This window comes from Colletes gigas, unplaced genomic scaffold (genome assembly GCF_013123115.1).
Source record: "Colletes gigas isolate AHSC1104 unplaced genomic scaffold, ASM1312311v1 Colletes_gigas_Sc00007, whole genome shotgun sequence".
In the NCBI taxonomy this organism is placed as follows: Eukaryota; Metazoa; Arthropoda; class Insecta; order Hymenoptera; family Colletidae; genus Colletes; species Colletes gigas.
The window spans coordinates 2405984-2427784 of NW_025106636.1; the positions used below are offsets into that span (position 1 = coordinate 2405984).

General features: G+C 44.9%; 1 protein-coding gene across 2 annotated transcripts in view; it reads right to left on the minus strand.

Annotated features, from left to right (window-relative positions):
* Nucleotides 1–21801, minus strand: part of LOC122396431 (RNA-binding protein Musashi homolog 2) — a 74566-nt gene that overhangs the window by 25677 nt on the left and 27088 nt on the right. The window contains exon 1 of one of the 2 annotated variants that reach the window (XM_043394814.1): nucleotides 1575–2254. The exons of the other annotated variant lie outside the window; for it this stretch is intronic. Within the exon in view, the coding sequence (XP_043250749.1) occupies nucleotides 1575–1654 (80 nt within the window). The 5' untranslated portion in view covers nucleotides 1655–2254. Of the gene's footprint in view, nucleotides 1–1574; nucleotides 2255–21801 lie in introns of those variants that run through there. 2 annotated transcript variants of the gene reach the window in all.

Here is a 21801-nt window from a genome sequence, read left to right on the forward strand (position 1 = left end):
GTGTTTGCGCGTACTTGGTCGGTCGTTGGTAGATTAAAATTCGTCGGTCATGATAGGTAGAGAGAAGGTAACCGGTTCTATTGGGTTCGCGGCTCAAATCGATTGCCATATATACCGGTCGTTCGGTCGATTTGGTCGTTTGTTGATCGACCTTCTTCTGGTTGGTTCGGTAGTGTCGCGGAACCGGTCGGATTTTTGCGACCGAGTTCCGCGGCCAGGCAACGCGTCTACCGTTTAGAGAAAATGAAGCCAGGCCAGCCCTCGTCCAGTTATATACACCGTAGGAAAGCGCACGCGTGCTACAAAACTTGAACAACCCAACACACGTGCGATTTTTCATCGATCTCGAACGCAGTTACAATTCCTATCGAGGGCAGGTTTCACGGGACCCAAAGATCGGGAAACTTGAAATCATTGCCGAAATAATGAAAGAAATTAATGGGAACCGCCACTCTTTTCTGGGAACTTTTTGCATGGTTTTTAGTTTCAACGTTACCGAGAGTAAATAGGAGTGAATAGCGGAGAAACTCGTTATCTGTCGTACAGAGGAACGGTTATGGTCGTCGACTTATCAGCGACTCTCGACTGGATGGATTCTAACGGTGTCTAGTGAACCAGGTCGTTTCCAGGACGATACGATACGTTTTCCTCCTTCTCTATTTTCGCGTGCGCGTGCGTACGCACGCACGCCGCGGGCTCTTTTAACCAAACGATCATCGTACCTCGGTGGACGCCTAGGATAAACGATAAAGAAAAAAAGACGCGAACGGACCACGGACGCGACAATTAATCCTAGATACCTGTACAAATTCGACCTATGTTCTGCTTCCTCGCACAAGTAACCTGTCGAGCAAGAGCATTGTCGGTAGATACGTAGAAACGTAAAATACGAGCAAGTAAAAGCGACGCAAAAGGAAATCTTTCGATATTAAAATGGTCTTCTCGAGAGCCTTACGCGTACGTACGGTGTTAGATTTTATAGCAACGCCGTACTGTTATTCGACACGGTTAACCAGCACCACCGTTCACGACGCATACTTTAGGATTATCTTCTAAATGGTTAGTAACTTATCTTACGGTAAATCGTTACGTCCGTAACTATTTTGATAGAGAAAGGCAGAAAAAGGATGACGAGAGACGTTGACAACGAACGAGCAAAAAAACGAGCATTTGTTGGTTGGACGAAAACGATGCATTTCGACGTTCCGTTCCAACGATCACTAGCGAACGATATCCGTAAAGCTGTATGCCAGTAACGCATTTCTATAACCATGACGCAATGATCCATAAACAAACCTTTAACCTTGTTAAGTGGTTCATGCGTATTGCACACGTGGTCGAGTGGCTGGTTGCCTTGTCCGACCGGTAATACAAACCATACGTGCACTTACGATTGTTAATTACTTTCTCGCAGATTCGAGTCGATGTTCGAAAGGTTAGAATTTCTTATATTTGAAATATTTTATGCAATCCTTTTCTACTGCCTTTCTCTCTTCGTTGAAAAGATACCAAGTTAGAGTTTTGGTAATTGGCCATTCGCGACAGACAATACACACGCATTGCGCCTCGGTTACCGTTGCTCCATCGTCCGTGCTCGCACCTGGTGGTTCAACGTCGGTTCACCAGGCTCGGCGATCAGGATTCGTACCTGCATCCTTGAAAAAAAGAGACAAGACAGAGGGTTTCTCGGTTGAAAAGGCTCGATGTCTCTCGTGCGCCTTGACCTGCCACGCCACGCGACGCCACGCCACACCACGCCACGCCACGCCACGCCACGTCACGCACGTCACACCGCACCACACCGCACCGCACTGCTCGCTCCGTGTTTCTGTCTGTCGTTCAGTCTCGCTTAACTCATTTTTCTGTCTTTCCTCTGCTCCTCTTCGCCAAGAAGAGACGTGGAAAGCCTGTGAAAATCGTCGATGCTTGTTTTCGTTCCGAATAACAAACAAGGGGCACGAAAAGAAAAGAAAGAAGCTGGACTAAGGTGGACGAAAATGGACGGTGAAGGTAACGCGAGATGCGGAGACAGAATCGGTTCGAGAGAAAAGGGTGTGATAAACGTTTACTGGATTTTCTCATTTTTACGCGATCTCTCGAGCCACTGGAGAACAGCAAGATCGTTTCACTGGTCTGTACGACTAATACATACTTGGACTAATATATACTTTACGATTACTCGATCGTATCGATCTTGTTATAGAAATACAGTGGTCACTACGGTTATCGGTGGCACGACAATACAAATTATAAGACAAACATTCATTTGGTGAAGAGCAGCGTTAGAAAGTGATGGGTGACATTATATGTATAACTAACGACGAGTAATAATATATAATAATAAAAATAATAATAATAAGATAATTAATATACACCAATATACATATCTGTATATACACTCGTAAAAGAAAATATTCAAACATTTACAGCTTCCAACGCGTGGAACATGTACCATATATTAAATTAAAATGTAAGCGTTCGAATATTTTCACGCGGGTGTATATATGTGTGTGTGTGTGTGTGTGTGTGTGTATTCTAGGATACTACTTAATATACGGTCAGTTACTGATATTGAAAAAAATAATCGCTCTAATTTATAGATGTAATAATTTATACATATATACAGGATTTATTTTAACATATATGACCCACTGATCGATCGAAGACACAAGAACAATGACAAGAGCAAATATGTATCCTGTTTAACCTTGATTTGTAGCAATTTTTGTACTCGGGGTAATACGTGGAACGAATGACTGTAATTTTGGGAATAAGGTGAAACATTTTTGTATTGCTTTTGTGGTTTCAATCGAACGTTCAAGTGTCTCCCGCATATTAGGATACACCTTGTACATACATATATGTATATCGGACATCTTTTTGGATTAGTATCGCGGAAGTTTCAGCGCCTCGCTGATATTTAAACGTACCTCCAAAGATTTTTCAACATTTTAAAAATCGTGAAATTTAAAGATGTTTCCCCCTGCCAATTATAATACAATCGTTGGGATATCGCGAAACATTGAACACGCGAGTGTATCGAATCTGTCGCCAGGCATAAAGTCTGCCGATCGGTGGAATAAAGGTGGTGATTCTCAATTATTGATAGAACGTACTGATTCCAATGTCGTACGTCGTATATCGCGATAGATTCAATACCCTCCAGTGTACATACAACTTTTTAATTCGCTTGGCCGTTGGTATCGCACGGTTCGAATCCTCCATACCTTTACAGTAAGCGTCTAAAAGCTCATTCTCATGCGACTGCTAGCTCAACAGTTATATCGGACAAAAGAAACTAGTATTATTTTTCAAACGACTATAAAATAAACGATTATCGAAATGTCGAAAAATCTTTCGAGATACCTTAAATTATCGCTAAAAGGTTTCCGATTTCGAGCGAATAAATGACCTATATATATATAAATATAAGCGAGAAAATGTTCTCTACATCCAATCTGCCACACTACCAAACATAGTGTTCACCACGCTAAGTTACCAGTTACAATTCGCAGATCAAAACAAATATTATGTAAACTACAAGCGATATTTATACGTATATGTATATTTAGACTACGAACAGCGATTATATGGTACACCGTGGCATGGATCGTTTTACCGTGACTGACTCGATTTGCGGCGCCAGCTCCAATCGCTAACTAACTTTTTGCTATCCAAGCGAAAGAAAAAGAACGGCGAACCGAGGGAAAAATGCGAAACGACGTCGATGATTCTGATCACTGCGACGATCGAACCCTTCCCTTCGAGACAAGGATGTACATAATAGTTCGAGATAGAAAGAGAACGGTGATACTCGGTTTAAAAAAAACAGAATGACGGCTGGCGGTCAGAGCGAAACGAAAGGTAATAATCGTTGTCGAAACGAGTGGCTGGGAATCACGGCGTCGCGTAATTAGTCGAATTAATCGAGGCTATCGTCAACGTGGGGCAATTAATTAAACGACAGCGGTGCGTGCGGTGTGTCTCGACGTTCGAAACGCGAGCGAACGAGCAACAAACGAAAAGCTAATTGCCCCGTTCGCAAAGGACTTCTGGAAGCCAAGCCGCCGCGGCGGTTTCCCCGTGACTCGACTAAGAAATCGTCATCTCGGTCCTTCTGTCGCGAGTTTAACGAGCGCGCGTCGCGCCAATCCTCGCGTATCGTCGTAACGAGCTCGTCGACAATTAACGATCAACCGTGTCAAGATGCCGTATCGATTTCTCCGTGGTACGATGGAACGATGTATCGTCCTCCGATACCGATTTCGGTCTACGTGGCGTTTCAATTTCATACATCGCGATTCTTCGAGTTATTTGGACTTTGTTGATTGGCTCCGTCTCTCTGAATCCTGAATGTTATCTCGTCCACGCGCCTCGATCGAATTTCTCCTCGCTATACGCGGAATCGCGGCGCACGGCTCTCTACACGATGGGAATATGCGAGCACAGTATCGTAGATCTGTAGCGAAACTCCCCTCCATCGTTGGCTGGAGCTCCCACCCTTGCCTGCTCTTCAGAGAGCGGACTCCATTCCTACCCCTTGCTCTGCCCTGCCCTGTCCTACCCTGCCCTGCCCTGCCCTGCCCTACCCTTCCCTACCCTTCCCTACCCTTCCCTACCCTTCCCTACCCTTCCCTACTCTGTTCGAAGCAGCGTCGCCGCCGCCACCGCCGACACCTCCCCTCGCCAACCACCCCCGACGACGAACCTATCTTCCTGGTCAATAACCTCGGTGTGCCGTGTACCGCGGCATAATCGGCCACCGGCGCGATTCGAATCAACGTGTTTCGATGGGGCACGTGTCTTTCCGCTACTCGCTCGCATCTTCCTCGATTTCTTCAGTTTCCGTTTTAAAGGACGGGTCAGAGTTCCCGGAAAATGGACGACGATTGATTTCGCGCCGCGGAAACGCCTCTGTCGCTCCTTCTTTCCAAGACAAATGTAGGATGTTGGAGGGGACGAAAGTCTCGAAGCAATTGATTTTACAAGTGTCCCGAGACTCGTCATATTTCTTATTCGTTTCTCTTCCGAGCAAATCGATCTACTTTTTCTTCCAACGAACCAACCCCCTCCTACTTTGTTTACGTACGTTTAAAATTGATTATCTATCGATTCAAACGCAACGGAGTTTACAGCGTTCAAGTTGCGTTACACGTTTTTAGAAGCTTCTGACATTACGGCAGGAATTCCTCTCGCCATCCTTTTGCTTATCGATCGTTCGCCCAGCCGATAGACTCGTTACAACTTTCCTTTAAAATGCATGCCGTGGTAGAAGAGGGTAACGTGAAATTTTTCAATACTCCGGAAATCGAATAAACGGGACCCGCTTAAACGTATCGATGGCAAAATAAATCGACGCTCTATGCTCTTCGAAAACAAACGATACAGAATTTCCAAGGTTCGCGCGATCGATATCAAAGTATGGAGAAAGATAAATAATGAGGATAAAGTAAACATTGTTAGTTCGATGTGTACGGATAGAAATAAAAGGAACGATCGTCGTCGGAACGATAATGTTGGTTAAAATCGACGCGACAACAGGTTCCGGGAACTTTGTGCCGAGATACCACCCCCGTAAGGTGTTGCCATCTGTGTCGGTTGTCGGGAAGCTCGTCTTAAAAATCATCCCCTGTAAGATCAATACATCGTACGGACAGACAGACAGTAAGTCTGTGAAACGCGGTCGGATTATTCCCCGGGAGATCGGGCGCTTTTAACTTGTAACAATGGCGAGGGGGAAAGGGTAGAGACACGATTAAACGGAAATAGAAAACAGGATGCGTATTAATTTCACGTGGGTGTACGATCGAAAAATTCTTAAACGCGTGGAATGCACGATGTATTTTGAACGTAACGCGACGATTCTACTAAAAACCGATGCGTTTTCCTTGACAAGCTTCTGCAAACATACTGACTCTCGGCCGTACGTCCATGTTTCGCATCAACGAGACTCTGTTCAAGGTTGATAATTATCGTCTCGAGCATCGTAACGTCGATAAAGCGTCTACTTATACCGGTGTATAGGTGTAGGAAGTTTCGTCAACGGTTTTCGCGTTAACGCGACCCTCTGTACTCGCGCCACCGACGCTCGACAAGGTTTCTTTGTTTACGAACGAATTTGCAGGCCAGCTGAAGAGCCCTGTGAGCTCTTCAGTCGATTTAGAATAATACACGCGCTTTGGAAACCATAGAAAACAGAAAAAGAGTTGATCGTAAACGACCAGGGAAGACCCATGAATTCGGGTCAGGCATTTGGCTTACGGGGGAAGTTTCCAAAGGTTTCCTCCGCTCCCTCTTTCCGTAGCGTCCGCTTTGCGGCTTCTAACGAGGGTAATTTGATTTCCAGGCAGCACCGGTCGCGATCAGTCGTTTGTAAAGTCACCGGCGCAGCGCGACGATTCCAACGACCAACGACCAACGTATTGAAAACGTTTGAAATTTACTTTTAGTACTTTTAACAACGAGCAAACTATCCAAAATATACCATTACCCGTACAACTGAAATAAAATCGGAACCCCCAGGATTTCGTTGAAATAGAAAAATGATCGTTCGGCCATTGTCGATGATTATCGAGCGATGCCGGTGAACCAGTCGCGAGAAACGCGGGATACGCTTTAATATTGACAATAGCAACGACAAAGTTCCTGGCAGGGTTGAACGAGGGTTTGCAGAGGGACCGAGAATGATGGGGTCGGTTGGTTGCGGGGTAAGCAGCTTATTGCGAGCGACGCGGTTCGGATTTTCAGCAACGTCGCTGTTTGACGTTGACTTCTATCCGATAGCTGCTGCACGAACGAAACACGTCTCTCTACCGAAAAACTCTTACGCTGTTGAATGAGGACTGCTGTATCCGTGAAAGCTTCTTTCCTCCGCGCGATGCAGTCACCCCCGAACGCGTCGAGGCCAACTCGCTCAATTTCTGCGCTTCTCGTTCGTTGACACTTTCCGAAATGTTTCGATAGTCGACGATTCTCTGCTCCGCTACTTCCTTTCCAAATACATGTACGTATACGCGCGTTTTACGAGCAGAGATTACGCCAGAGACGTGTCGCCGTGTGGTTCTCTTATCTCTTAATAAGCTCGACGCGTATGCATTTCACCGATTTACACGAATCATCGTGTATCAAGAATTTAAACAATACTTCACACATGTTCAATTATAATATGTTAGATATCTGTTTTTTCTTCTTCTTTAGCTAATGAAATTGCAAGAATGGAAACCAGCGATTCACTTGGACAATCGGTACAGGTTAATGAGAAAGGAACCAATGCTGGACGCCTGTGGAAACGAAACTGATGACATCGGCCAAGATGAGACTGCTCCCCCTGATATGAAAGAGACGTTTGAGAAAGGACTGGAAACGGGATTTTGGTGTTACATCCCCAAGATGAAAATTTTCTAAAGATTAATCAAATTCTCTGTACTATTCTGAAATAAATGCTCTTTGCAAAACAGTAGAGTTCCGATTATCTGACACCCGTTTATCCGGAATGTCCGAATAACCGATATATTTACCCCGACAAACGTTTTGTTTTTCATCAAAATTAAAAAATTTCAAATCGCTCTGAAAAAATTATTTTTGTTTGCAGGGTTCAATTACAATCATTTTTTGTGAATAGAACAACCCCCGAAATCCTACGCACTTTCGAGAAAAAAATCCTTACCGAAAATATCATTTCTGGTTCTCCGAATTTTCATGCGTGGCTTTAAAACATCATAACTTCTGAACGGATTGGAGGATTTTAATTTTTCAAACGGCAAACAACGCGTATTCTGGCGAGGAATATGTAGAAATTCTAAAAATATTCGAAAAATTGTTCCTTAATCCCGTAAAGTGAGGAAAACACGAGAAAAATGGTCCAATTTTCAAACAGCCATAACTCCTACAATAGCGAATATATTTCAATGAAATTTTTCCCCCAAGTAGGGCTCATGAGTGCCTACAAAAAAGTATTAGACAACTTTTCTATAGGGCGTAAAACAAAAGTACTAAAAATGTAAAACGAATTTTTAAGGAAAATCGACAGGGGGTAGGTGCCTAAATTTTTCGGCGAAAATAAAAAATTTCAAATCGTTCTAAAAAAATTATTTTTGGTTCCGGGGGTCAATTACAATCATTTTTGGTGAATAGAGATACCCCTGAGTTTTTACGCGCTTTCGAGAAAAAAATTCATTTCTGAAAACATGATACGAGGCCAGAAAAGTTTCCCGGTAATTTCATTTTCAGATTATATTCATCGCTTCATATGTAGATATAGTCCAATTACCTGGCATTACCCTAGTTATTTTTACAATTATATTTTTCTGGGTTTCGAAGCCCATCGTGTCTTATAAGGAAAAAACGCGGTCAAAGGACAGCGAACACGAATTTAAAGTCGAAACTACGGACCGAGGTTCGAGAGAATAATTTTGTCAGAGATGTAGGCCAGCTTTTTCGTCGAAAAGACGAAATTGTAGCGACACGGAAGACACCCGTCTTCCTGTAATGCCAGGTGATAGTTTGCGGAAAGCGAGAGGCGAACGACCCTCTTTTGATTTCGTAGGTAGGCAGCTGTTGCACGTTTTGCCGGAGATTATAAAGCTGTTGCGTGAATCGGCGATTCGATGAAAAGTGCAATCGTTCGAGATTAACGACATTCGCGTTCAAACGTTTCTACGACTCAGCGGTGACAATAATAATAATAATTATCTGGTTCGATGTCACGTGAAAATTAGGTAAAGCGTCGTGAAACATGTCCGAATGTACACGTTCGCCTGAATCTATCTAGACGCGTCGTACATCGTCGATATTGATATTCCATAGACAGGGTAAATCGTTGGTACGCGGCGCTACAATGGTCCTAATAATTAGATAATTTTGCAACGAGTAACGATCGCCGGGCAATGTACGGCCTCGCTATGAACAGGATAACGTATTACTTTGAATTACTTCTGGATAATTTCCAGCAGTCCGGTAGGCGGAGACTCTACAAACGATCGTGTAGTTCGCACGCGTAAAATGTCCCTCGTTGCTCGCGACTTGGACAATCTCCAAAGCGAAGCGACGCTCGGACCCACCGCGATTATTATTCCAAATAAGAAGATAATTATAGTCTGGTTGGTTTGAAAGATACGCGGTCGTTATAGCTCTGGTTTCGTTTTGATTCGCAAGTTAATCGATTCCCGATTAATTTCGACTGATCGAAAGTCAGTTGTAGGATCGATAACTCTGGTTTATCCGTAAATTGACAAGCAGCAAGGCCACAAGTAAGGGTCGTCGGGCGTCAGGCTCGGGGTCGGGGTCGGGATCGGGGGCCAGGTGGTTGGTCCGTGCAAGTATCCGTTAATACGACGGAAGGTAGGTAGGTAGGTAGGTAGGTAGGTAGGTAGGTAGGTAGGTAGGTAGGTAGGTTAGCGACAGCTGTTACTCGTCCCGGTACGAGGCTATACATCAGAGAACTATACATTAGACAGTGTGGTGTTCGGGCCGTTCGACGAGCTCCGGCAAGAGGGTCCTTCCTCGAGGTTGCACAGCTTAGGTGGGAGAACCTGGACCAGGCCTGCACCACCGTCGACATCGTCGTCGGGAGCAGCATGTACAGCCTGGACAAAGAGCTCATTCAACCACGGACAATGGCCCTGGCTGGATCGGTCGCTGCAACAAGGCCCGCGCGCGCTGCTTGTTGCAGTCTGCACATGGCCTGGAATCATGCTTTCGACGAAACCTCTTTTTTTCTGCGAGCCAGATACATACACCGGGCATTGAGTATCGGTTAATTAGTGTGGACGTTGTTCTTGCGCTAAATCGATTCATCGCGATCAGACGATGCGTAACTAGCACGGCCAGAGGCTAGGTCGGGATACCGAACGAAACGTCTAACTAAATATTCCCGACAAATATTTTTCAAACGTAATACCTTTCGATTTATCGTTCTATTTCTATAGAAAATAATTTTCTAACGAACGTTTCATAGCCTGCACACAGAGTACATTAAAAACAACAAAAGAAAAAGAATTGCTACACCGGTAACCGTACTTTTTTTCCAAACAATTGCAACAGTCATTGTTCGGCACCGTTCGTAGTTGTTCCGCGGATGACGCAAGTATCGTTAAACGTCGTACCGTTCAAGGAGTTGTAAGCGTCGGACCAGCAAAGTTTCTTCCGATTCCTTCGACATTTTTCGAATAGAACACATCCCGTTATCTAGTTGGAAATGATAAACTCTTGTCGCGGCAAGCTCGTGTACAACAAAGGAACCAGGGGAGACAAGGCAAAAAACGAGAAAAGGAGAAAATCGAAGGAACCAGCATCCGGGGAGGATCGATCAAGTTTCGCGGAGAAAGGAGAAAGACTGGATCGTTTCGTGTCCCCTTTTTCTCCGTCCATTTCGAAAGGCCTTTTAGCGAGCAATTTGCGGGTTTTGCTTCTCTCGGTTCTGTTACGCGGCAAATGACGCGGTGCGCGAAAGCGAGAGCGAAAAGGAAAGCGAAAGAAACCGTTCAACGAAGTAAGAAAGTGAATCGACACTACCCGCGACCGCACATGGCACGTTTATCCTCTCCTCTTTTTTTCTCTGCTACCTTCTCGCGCGAACTGCATAGCGTATCGAAACGGGAAGGGGAGTGCGCGATTGCGATTGCAACAATCATTTAAACATGTTCCAGCGACCTCTGCCCACGCTACATATTAGAGCTAATCCAGCAACATACGGTCGTAAAAATTCACCCCTGATCGACTCTATCTCGGTAGCATACAGTATCTTGCCGAATACTATAATATGGTTTTATCCAGTTACCCGTAATGCACCTATTACGCGGTTCTCGGTTTGTGCTTCGCATTCTTTTCATATTTGCATCGATACTCCGAAGGAACTTTCACTGGGAACACGTAATATAAAATTCTTGCTTCTACCTTTTTCTCTGTTTTGTGGAAAAAACAGAGCAAACACTCGGCGAGAGTTTATACCGCGGTTCTGATGAAAGAGAAACAAGCACACGGTTTCTTCCTGTTCCACGGATTTCAGTACGCCATTCACGAGTTATTGTTTTCGGACACGTTTCGTGGATACGGTGGAACAGTACGAACCGCGGAAAAAAGTCATTAGGCAATATACCTATACCGTTCTCTTTAAATTCCCGTTTCATTCAGGTTTCATTTGAAATTGGTTTCTTGCTTTCTTAATGGATCGATTTATCGACCACCGATGATCGATCGTTTCCAATCGAATTCTCCGCGTAAAAAAAGTTACGCAAGAGGTTAAATCTTCATTTCGCGTAAATTTTGCTTCGACAAGATTATCGCGACACATTCTCTGTTGGTAATTTCGCGCGGAAATGTCGCGAATAGAACGTGCGTACGACGACAAGCTCTCCCGCCGAAAGGATTTACGAAGACGTCGAGTGTATCGCTAGACACGATTAGCCACTTGCCCGACTAACTAACTGTTCGTGTCTCACGACCGGAAGAGCAGCAGCTGCTAGCCATTCAACGAAATAGTTATGTTTATCCGCTATGTGTTAATTTTCGTTGCGTTCCGCGTTCATCTTTCCTTCGTGTATTTTCGACATCGATTTTCTCGCCTGACAAATTACTTTGTTTTGGAGAAAATTTACCACGCTATCTTTTCTTCGCGGCTCTAGAACTACTAAATTAACAACGTCTGTTTGCGACCGCTTCATTCGAGTCGCTAATCATCGAATAATCTGGTTACGAGTTAGTTAATTAATTACACGCGATATGCAGTGATCGTTACGAAGCGAATTCCGAATGCGAGCCAACAGCCGTGCATTCTCATCGGAATCGGTGGTCTAGGAGTTCACGACCTATTTCACGTTTAAAATAACCGTTGAATAAAATCATTTGATGACCAGATCTCTCTTGGTTATGAATTACTAAACCATGCACCTGCGGTAATTATTTGTCAAAACGGTTCTTCTTATCGGCGCGGCGTGCTAATGTTTTTGTTACGGTTACCCGGCTATCGTATCGCCACGATAACAATCACCGTTTACGTTCTTTGTCGGCGTTCCACCAAAAATACACTATTATGCCCCGATGGGAACGAAACTTTTTCACGGGATCCAAGGTTTGCAAAGCAACAGCAGCTGCGGATGCGGATGCGAACGCGACGCACCTGCCTGAGCTTTTTCGCTGCTTTCAAGTTAGGAATGTATAGGGATCTTTTGCAAAGTTGATACGCTGCAGCACGGTTCGTTTACAGATAGACTGTAAGAACCTTGGAAAACCTATGGGTTCGTCGTTGTCCAGTATTGAAGAAAAATCTTTACCGATATATGTTTAGCGTGTCATAGTGCTCCATTATAAACAAAAGAAGAGAACCAGACGATAAACAAACGAGAACACAGCAGGTACGGACAGTGGTGGTTGGTGCAGACAAGGAGCAAGGTGGAGTCGAGAAGTCGAGACGAGACGTGACGTGAGAAGAAGAGAGGAGTAAACTGGAGAATCGAGAGTCGAGAGAGAAGAGTGGAGAGTAGAGGGTGCAAACTGGAGAGTGGAGAGTGGAGAGTGGAGAGAAAAGAGTCGGATGATCAGAGTGCAGGGAGGAGAGGAAATAAAGAGAAGAACAAAAATCGAGCGAGGTGAAGGAATGCTCGGCCTTGGCGCCTGCTGCTGGCTGGCTCGACAGAAAGGTCTGGTCAACTCCTCTGAATGAGAAAACTAAGGATGCAAATCGCTGGAATACACTCGTGTCTGATCCGTGTAGTAGTACTAACGACAACGACGATTCCTCGATAGTGACAATGGAATTCACGTACGGAGAGCCTTGAGGACGCGAGATTACAATGACGAGTTGCGTTTCCAAGCAACGAGAAAGAAAACGCATCTGAAATCGACAGTTACGAGAACGGTTCATTCGATCATTTACTCTACCCGGTAAACAAAACTTGTCTAGAGTAAGCGGTGTCGTGTGAAAACCAAAACGAACGTGTCAATTGCTTTAACGTGGTTTATTTAAAAAATTTCCACGTTTCCTTGTGCGATTTTTAATACACGATCTCGAATAAAAGAAGAAAATATATTCAGAAATCACAAGCAATTAAATTTAAAAAAATGATCCTCGGTAATAGATTATCGAAGACGCGAGGTCTTAGCATGGCGCATTGCGTTCTAATACCTTAATGTTCGTTAATTGCACGGGCAGCAATAATCGAAGAATTTGATTCGATATTTCATCGGTCCGATAACCATCCGACGTTTATTAGATTCTATCGCCAATCCTGCTAAAATTTATTCTGACAGCTTTAATAACGGCCAAGCGACTGCGCGATGAATTTAAATTGAACGCAGCGCGATGCACTGCCGTGCCGCTGCGAAAACAACCGTGTTCGGAAAATCATGCGCGCACGTTTAGTGGATTTCACTTCTGTATTTATTGGCTGGCGTTCAAACGCGACGAAATAGCTACACACCGAACAAACTCGATGCTCGTGTTTTGTTAACAATCTTTGCAAACTACATATACGCACACATCCGTGTTATCTATCGTTTTTCTAACCGCTAGCTTTCACAGAAAGGTTACCGATCTTTAGGACAAGTTTCGATAACGATCGGGTTCGAAGCAATTTTTAATCGGAGAAGCAAAGAAATTCATCGTTACCGGTCGTTACGAAATTTTCTTCAATTATGAAATGTTGGTTACGAAACTAATTCGAGCCAGGGAAAGTATCGAAAGTAAAACGTTCCTAGTTTACTGTGTTCAACTTTGATGGACACGTTCGCATGCACAGGACAAAGAGGAGTAATAGGGTAAAGAGAAAAGGAAGCGAACGAACGAACGAAGCGAACGTGAGTAGGTAAACGCGGACAAATATTATGAATAATGGCCGCGATCGAAAATTCGTTAGCTCGTAGCTAGCGATATTAGAGACTGTGTAAAGCCGGGGAAAGAGAGTGTACTGCTTCTAAATCCAATAATTACATCAACTCTGGGACGCCGCGCTGCGAACAACGAAGATACGCGAGAAATTGTAGAAAATGAGATCAGCTGTGAATTGAATTTTCATTTTTACCGACTTGGTTTGCGCAATAACGCGCAGCTGATTTTACGAAAGCCACGAGAACCCGTTTAACTTGAAAGGACAGCGAGTTTTCCGGGAGAAAATTGATTCGCGATAAGCGCGTTCCGACTCTCGGCGATCGTTAATTACTTGGAATTTTATTCAACCACTGTGTGTAAATTAAAATGGCTCCTATATAATAAATTGATAATAATTTTACAACTTAAGGATGTTTATCCATCGAACGATCATCGACCGTATTCTCGCTTTTTTTTGTAGAATCGCCGCGTACCATCAAACGCGTCTTTCAGTTTTCAAATAATGCATTCCTCGAAACGATACACGCGTCTTGCATTTACTCGGTTTCAGGTAGTGGTGCAAATGCATCGTGACACAGTTAAAGAAAAAAAGGAGGAAACTCTAAAAACCATTACTACTTTGAGCTTTCGAGAGACTTTCATCCGGAATCCATCAGGCGCGCGATTCTCATCGCGTGAGTACCAGTGGCGGCTCGCTCGCATTGACGCGAGTCAAAAACGCAGCTCTCTTTCGCCTTTTTCGATGGCTTTCAAGTGTCAAACACCAACGCTTTTCGAGAACACGTTTCGAAACGCGATAAAAGAAACGACCAAGGAAGGAAAATGCAAATATCACGCACGGGTATAAATCGTAACAGCGTTTCGTCGCGAAACAATAGACGCGATTCGATCGATCGACGTTCCTAATGCACCGATCCTAAACGATCAGGTCCATCTACTTAAATACATTTTTCTCGCAAACGTTCCTACGGAAATTATCTCGTTTCTCATCGATACGTTACAACAAATCTAACGACGATAAAGGCGCGCCACATAGATCGATCGTCGCGTGATTTCACAACGTAGCTCTTTAAACCGCCCCAGGAACTAGATTGTATAATGTTTTATGCCGGCCAAACGGGATCTGGTAACTCGATTCGCGAAAAGTTCTTCGACCGAGTCACGTTTCCATGTAGTGTTACGCAAGGTATTGCCGTCATGAGGATTTTCATCGATACGACTGTATTCGATTAATTGTATTACAGATACAAAAAGAAGAAATATAATCAAAGATCTATCACGAATATTTACAATCTTCGTTTAACTTTTAACGACTACTGTACATACGTCGCGATCAATATTTCCTGTTGTTATTTTTCGACGCGAATCAGGGAATCCATTGACCATTTTATCAAAGACGACTTCCTGCCTCCCACCATTTATTTGCTTGGTCATCGAATAAAAACGGATAGGATCGACTATAATTTCTCTTTCGAACGTGAAAATCGATACTTTCCCCGACGTTACTGCTAACGAGACCGTGAAACGATTCCATCGGTGCCAAATAAAAAAAAGGAAACAAGTAATCGGTAGAAACTCGTCGAAACGTTAACGGCAGAACGAAGGCGTTTACAGGTAATACATATGGTCCATGATCTATACGATCTATCGCGCGACGCGTGTTAATTTAGGTCTCGGAATTAGTTTCTAATCGAAGCTACTTTGTTCTTGTTTCGAGGATTGGCGCGACACGCGCGATGTTGCACTTGAATGCTTAATTCTGGAAATAGTTAACTAGAGTAGGGTTTCGATCAAGAGAAAAATCGATCATTTTTCACGTTGCTTCGTCCTGTTTACACCAAGCATATTTTAATTAATTTTCCTATCGCTTACAAACTAGTTTCCACCTGGCGAAAACATCTGCTCCATTTTTACAGCATTTCGTGCTCCGATCGATCAACGAATATTGATTTCACGAATAATAAACCCACCCATGATTAACAAATTCGTACGCAACCATGCAACAACTGATATTTGCGTATATCTCTTGCTTCTAAACTCTCCTGAAACGTGTTGAGTTTCTACGATCACAACCCACTCTCGGCAACACTCGACAGTTTAATTAAAACCAATTTGATCGAATAAGATATATCATTCGCTGTAATACACGAGCAGATACTGTTTGCTCGTAAAGTACCTAGACGGTAAAAAGGATAATAAACGTGGAAAGGATATCAAGAATGGTATCAGAAAGCTACGTTACGGGGAAGACTATGCTTACTTGTAGAGTAAATGCTCGCGACCGAAGTAAATTTCGTTCTCGAAGGATCAATAAACTTGTTCGGTAACATTTCTCTACCAAACTCGCATCGCTCTGATTCCTTTCTTTTCGATTGAATGGAATTGCGGATACACCTAGTATATGTATATGTATATCGCAAGGGGAAATTCCCCGACCGCTCACTGCCAGAGGTTGTAGATCACAAGAGAATTACGAACGCTGAAAGCGGGAAAAAGAGTCTAAGAGGAAAAGAACGGGGGTGGTAAAGGAGCTAAAGGGGAGGACGAGAGAGAGAAAGAGAGAGAAAGAGAGAGAAAGAGAGAAATAGAATCCTGACAGTGGCACCACGTGCATAGATCGAGGTCTTTGTCACTGGATACCATCGGTGGTCGATCGATTTCTCTCTCTCTCTCTGTCTCTGCTCTGGTAGCTAACTTTTTACACGCAGGGACTTCTAGTTGACAACCGTCCAACAATCTCGCATGTCTAAAGACGTCTCGCGATCGCAATACCGAATGCAGAACGGGAAGAAAAATTATACGCCAAGGTTTAAACACGAAGGACGTGCGATCTATGAGGGTTGTTTGCAGATATGTAACTTTTGCCTACTACCACCCGATACCGTTCGATGTAATCTTTGTCTCGTGTACGATGTAGCTTGTTCACTCAATTGCAGCAAAGTATGGTATATTTCTAAAACTAAAGCGACGAACGAAACGTTGGAAAACGGAGCGAAATGGGTCGAAGAGCGCGGGACGAGCAAAGGAGCGATGGTATTTTCAAAGAATCGACGACCAAAGGAAAATTCCCCGATATTTCAGTCACAACAGAAGTGAACGATAGTGGCATCGAAAGCACCTCGAGCGCGATCCTCTAGCGAGGCAAATAATCGAGCAGTCGGCAATGGCCACAACCGTTCTAAAAGCATTCGACGGACGGTGTCAGTGACGGACATTTATTGACATAACATTCGCGGATCGTAGCTGACCACGCACGCCGGTTATCGACTGCACAACGACGGATATTCACTGGTCGAAGAAAACACGTGACTCGCTCCCTATTATTCCTTCTCTCTTTTTCACCTCGAGCCGTTCCCGTGCAGCCGGTCTACTTACTCTCTTTCACTGTTCTGGCAAAACCAATTGCGTGCTTCTCGGTAGCCGACCGACAGACCAACCGACCTATCGTCCAAACTAATTACAAGCTGCGTTTTCCACCGGGAAACAAACGCTTGCTCGTTGCTCCCGGTGAACGTTTATCACTTGGGCCCCGTGCCAGGGAATTGCATCCGCGCGAAGATAGAAATGAAAGTGGAAAACTACGGCGGTGGCAATGTCTGCCTATGCCTATGCCTATATGCCTATATCCTCGAACCGTCAAAGTCTACCAGCTTTTTTAACACTTTCCTAAACCGTCGTTTCACCCGTAACGATCAACGGTCAAGTTTATTATTCGAGACTATTCGCGCCTCTGGATCAAAAGATCGAAAACTCCGATAATTAATTTCAATGCGATCTGCATCGGACAGTACACGCGGTAACATTTTTACCTTACTGCGTTGATCGTAACGTTATCGAGACAATAGGAGAAAACAGCGAGGTCTGTATTTCAATTAAAACTTTGCTCGAGTACGTTTGCAATCACATTCAATTCCACCTTTGTCTCTCGGACAAAGTAAAAACTAGCGCTTCGTACTGGTTCGCGTGATAAAAATCCAGCCAAGAATTAACCATCGAAAAGGAGTCATCTTTGCAATTTCATTAGCCAAAAAAAGACGGATAAAACTCGACAATAATCGATAAAAGGACAAACGAACGAAGCTGTTTCGTGTATGTGCGTATTTCCGGTTAAGGGCGGGTAAAGGGAACGGGGCACGGTTGGCTCTTTGAACAAATCGGAGTATCAAATATGTACCGTGAAAAGCCTAAAACTATTTCTTGGATACGATGATAACGAATGAATACCAGCGTATGTACACAAAAGTAATGATTTCAAGTTAATTTCGGCAGGAAAAATAGAGAGCTGAACATCCTGAATGGCTGGGAAATGAACGTCACGATGGTCGCTCGGACCAAGGTTTAATTACGAGCTACAGCTTAGAGCACGCATTCGTAAATTATCCTCGGTTCTCCGATAAAACCGACACTGTATTCAAACACGTGATACACACAGATTTAGTTGCATTCGCTGTTGACGTCACCATACTTCTTACCATAAAGGACCAATATATGTTTTCACGATGACTGTTCATTTATATGTACCGTGACGGTGCCTGTTTTCTCGTTTGGTAATTATTAGAGGGAAATATATTCGTCGAAAATAGCTTGATGCGTTTTGCTAACGAGGTCGTAACATAAAATTCGAGTCAAAGACGTAACATGCTTACGTGTACGCAAGATTATTGCAGTCGGAGCACGCCTAGAGTTACAAAATACAATACCATAAGCGAAAAAACAACGTTCGACCCACCAACCGTTTACTTCGTATAAAAAAATAAAGAATTCCATTATTCGTGAAAACTATTTCGGTTCAAACGTACAATTGTTTCTAATAAATTACGTGTCTTTGAACTTTGAACACGCAGCATTCGCGAATGTTAACCTAACCTCACTCGGTCGGGCAACACCACCGTAGCCGGTTGTTTTTTCGTCGCCATGACGACCTCGGTAGAGAGTGTGAGAGAGAGAGAGAAACGAACGAATCACGACAATCTAACCTAACTGCAACCGTAACGGCTCTCGTGTGTCACGCTACACCCTGCACCCTTTCCTCGCTTTCTGTTTTCTTCCCCTCGTAAAACACGTCGAATCAACGTGCTACGTTGCTAGGACAACCGAGAAGAAAGCTTTTGATTAAAAAGGACGTAATTCTCGGGATTCGAGTTGCGTTCACCGGAATCTTGGAGCGTTTCTCGCTTCCCTTTTCCTTCGTATCCGTCTCTACCTGTTCCGCGTCTGTGTCGAGCAGACAGAAGGCAGTATGGCGGAACACAAGAGATTGCCGTTGCCGTCGTTCGTCGCGTGAAACTTTTCTGTCAACTTTCGAATCGGCCCTCTCGCAGCCATTCTCGTTTGCACGCGATTGATTTCTCCGAACGCAGCCAGCGAGCAAGGGCTCTGCGCGATCCTCGTAGGTACACACGCGCGTATCTACACACGTTTGCACACAGTATATACATCGTATACCGGCGGTACACAGCCACAGCCATACACAGAGCGTGTATGCGCGCGCGCGCGCGCGTATGTGTATCTGTGTGCCTGTGTGCGAGAGAGAAAGAGAGACGGCAAAGCAAGGGAGAGCCAAAAGTGCGAGAGAGAAGAGGAGTAGGAGACAAAGGGGGAAAGGACAAAGCGTCGACGCGTTCGAAGTTCGGGCGTACCTATTCCGTAGAAACATGCATACGTCTCTCCTTGTCGTTTCGGCCCACCTCTCAGTCTCGTGTGCACACAGTCGACAGACGTCCAGTCTCTTTTTCTCTCTCTAAAATACGCGCAAACGTCGGGTAAGCACGCGCACGCACACGCACACGCGCAGCCAGAGGCAGAGGCAGAGGCATACGCACGCGCACGCACACGGCACGCAACGCGCATCGGTAGTTGCACGCGGTTTTTCCCCTCTGGCCGGTTTTCTACACGAAATAAAGCATGGACAGAGAATGAAATACAGGCAGGCCAGCAGCGTGTATATGCACGCGAAACTCGTTACAAGCGGTCCGAAGCAGGCACGACACCAACACAACCAAGCACCACGAAAACAAACAGTCCAGAATGAAAGGGTTAACGCGAGCAAGGACACGAGAGAAAGAGAACGCAAACGGTTCAAGCACGAGATGCGGGAAAAGAAGCTGCAAGAGTCGTTACCAGAGAAAGCCAATCCTTAGTATGACGAGCGACATACGCGCGACCCAACAGGGAACCACCGTCGAACGACTCGAATCGCGAAACGAACAAAAAAAAATTATTGTTTAGTTTCGGTGTTGCTTACCTTACTGCCGAAAAGGTCGTATAGGGGAACATTCTTGGACGCACTCGATCCCAGGATAAGTACCACCCCACCGGTTCTTCGAATCCTTACGTTTCTCTCTCTCCTCCTCGCGACACACAGTTTTATCGTTGGTCGATCGACGTCACAGGTTAAATGAACTACGCACAGCCACTCTCGGTGGGATACAAGCACACAAGTTCAAGGTCGGAACGATACGAATAGAACTAAACGATGCGCGGCGTGTACTAGCTTTATGCCGCCAAAACAACGACCACCGTTCGAAAGATGACGCGAAAACGTACTCCGAAGCTCCGCGAAACGATTCGGACAAAGAGGCTACTCCGTTGTGCCGGTCCTCGGCAAGCAGGAGTTTCCTCCGCATACGGAGGAACGTAGGAAAGGAACGCCGTCCTGTGACACAACGGTTTGCGAAAGTCACGCCGGCTTTCGATGCCGTAACAACAGCCAGGATCGAGGAAAAACTAGAATGTTACCAGAGAAGGAAACGCGAATGATCACACGACGTTCACACTGTCGATATTTTGCTTCGTTACTTTTATTCCAATTTTTAGGTTAGTCCAAAGAACCGGCTAGACTGTAACGGCGTCGCTGCGCGTCTCTCCAGTTCTCGCGCTTCACAGTGTGGCAGCTGTGCGCTCGCTGCCTCGGGCCACTGGTGGGGCTGTCTTTCAGGTTGGAGGGGATGGGCGAGAGGAACGGTGGAACGAGAACCACCGATGCACGCCGAAGAGTGGGGGTAGCAGATTGGTCGAACCAAGGGATACGTAGCGAAGTAGGGGTAGGTTAGGTTGGTACACCTGGAGGGAGAGGAGAGCGCACCCCTATGCGAACGCGGCCGCGGCGCGTACTACGAAACCGGCGCACGCACACGGAGAATGTATACGCCGGTTTGTAATTCCGTTCTGCCCTTCGATGAAAGATTCTGTGCGTCGCGTCGCATCGTTTTGCGTCGCATCGCGTCGCGGCGCGGCCCGGCGTCGTGTTGCTCGCCGTGACCGAGAGTCCTGTTTTTGCACCGGTGCTCACCGGAGATAACGACTAATCTTATTAATACGACCGAATGCCCTGTTCGTCGCAACGGATATAACTCGACGGTTAAGCTCTCGAATCCACGTATTTGAACATTTATAATACTTACGGTATCTATTATATTTTATTATTCTCGTACTTGGATCGCGATCGAACGATTCTCGGTAAATTATTTAAAAAAGAATCCTTCTCTATGGCCATTTTGATTAGTACACCGGGCGACGTAGATAGTTATGCCCCTATCGTACAAAACACCGTCTACGCGGATTTTGCGTTCCTAGCTAGCTACTTTTGAGCCCTTTTACGAGTGCCACTTCGTTCGTCGAGAGCTCTCGTGTTCGTGCAACGAATTACAGAGCCTGAGACGGAAAGGATTAAGGATCCTAATTGATGACACGCTTCGGGTCTCGACATTCGTTCGGATGTACCTCACGTTCTCCGTCTTCCACGGAGCTTGCTGCTCGTTTATCGTATTACGAGCGACCAGTGATATTCGACGCGTCGAGCGCTTCGATTAATCGATCGAGAATTACTCAAGATACGAGTAGTCGCGATTTTACGCAATCGCATCGAAACGCGAATAAACCCAGTTCTTGGAACTGCATCGTCCCGCCAATGAAAATACACAGATTTATCTTTGAACGAGCTCGAACAGAAGACATCCGGAAGTTGTACGACAGAAACG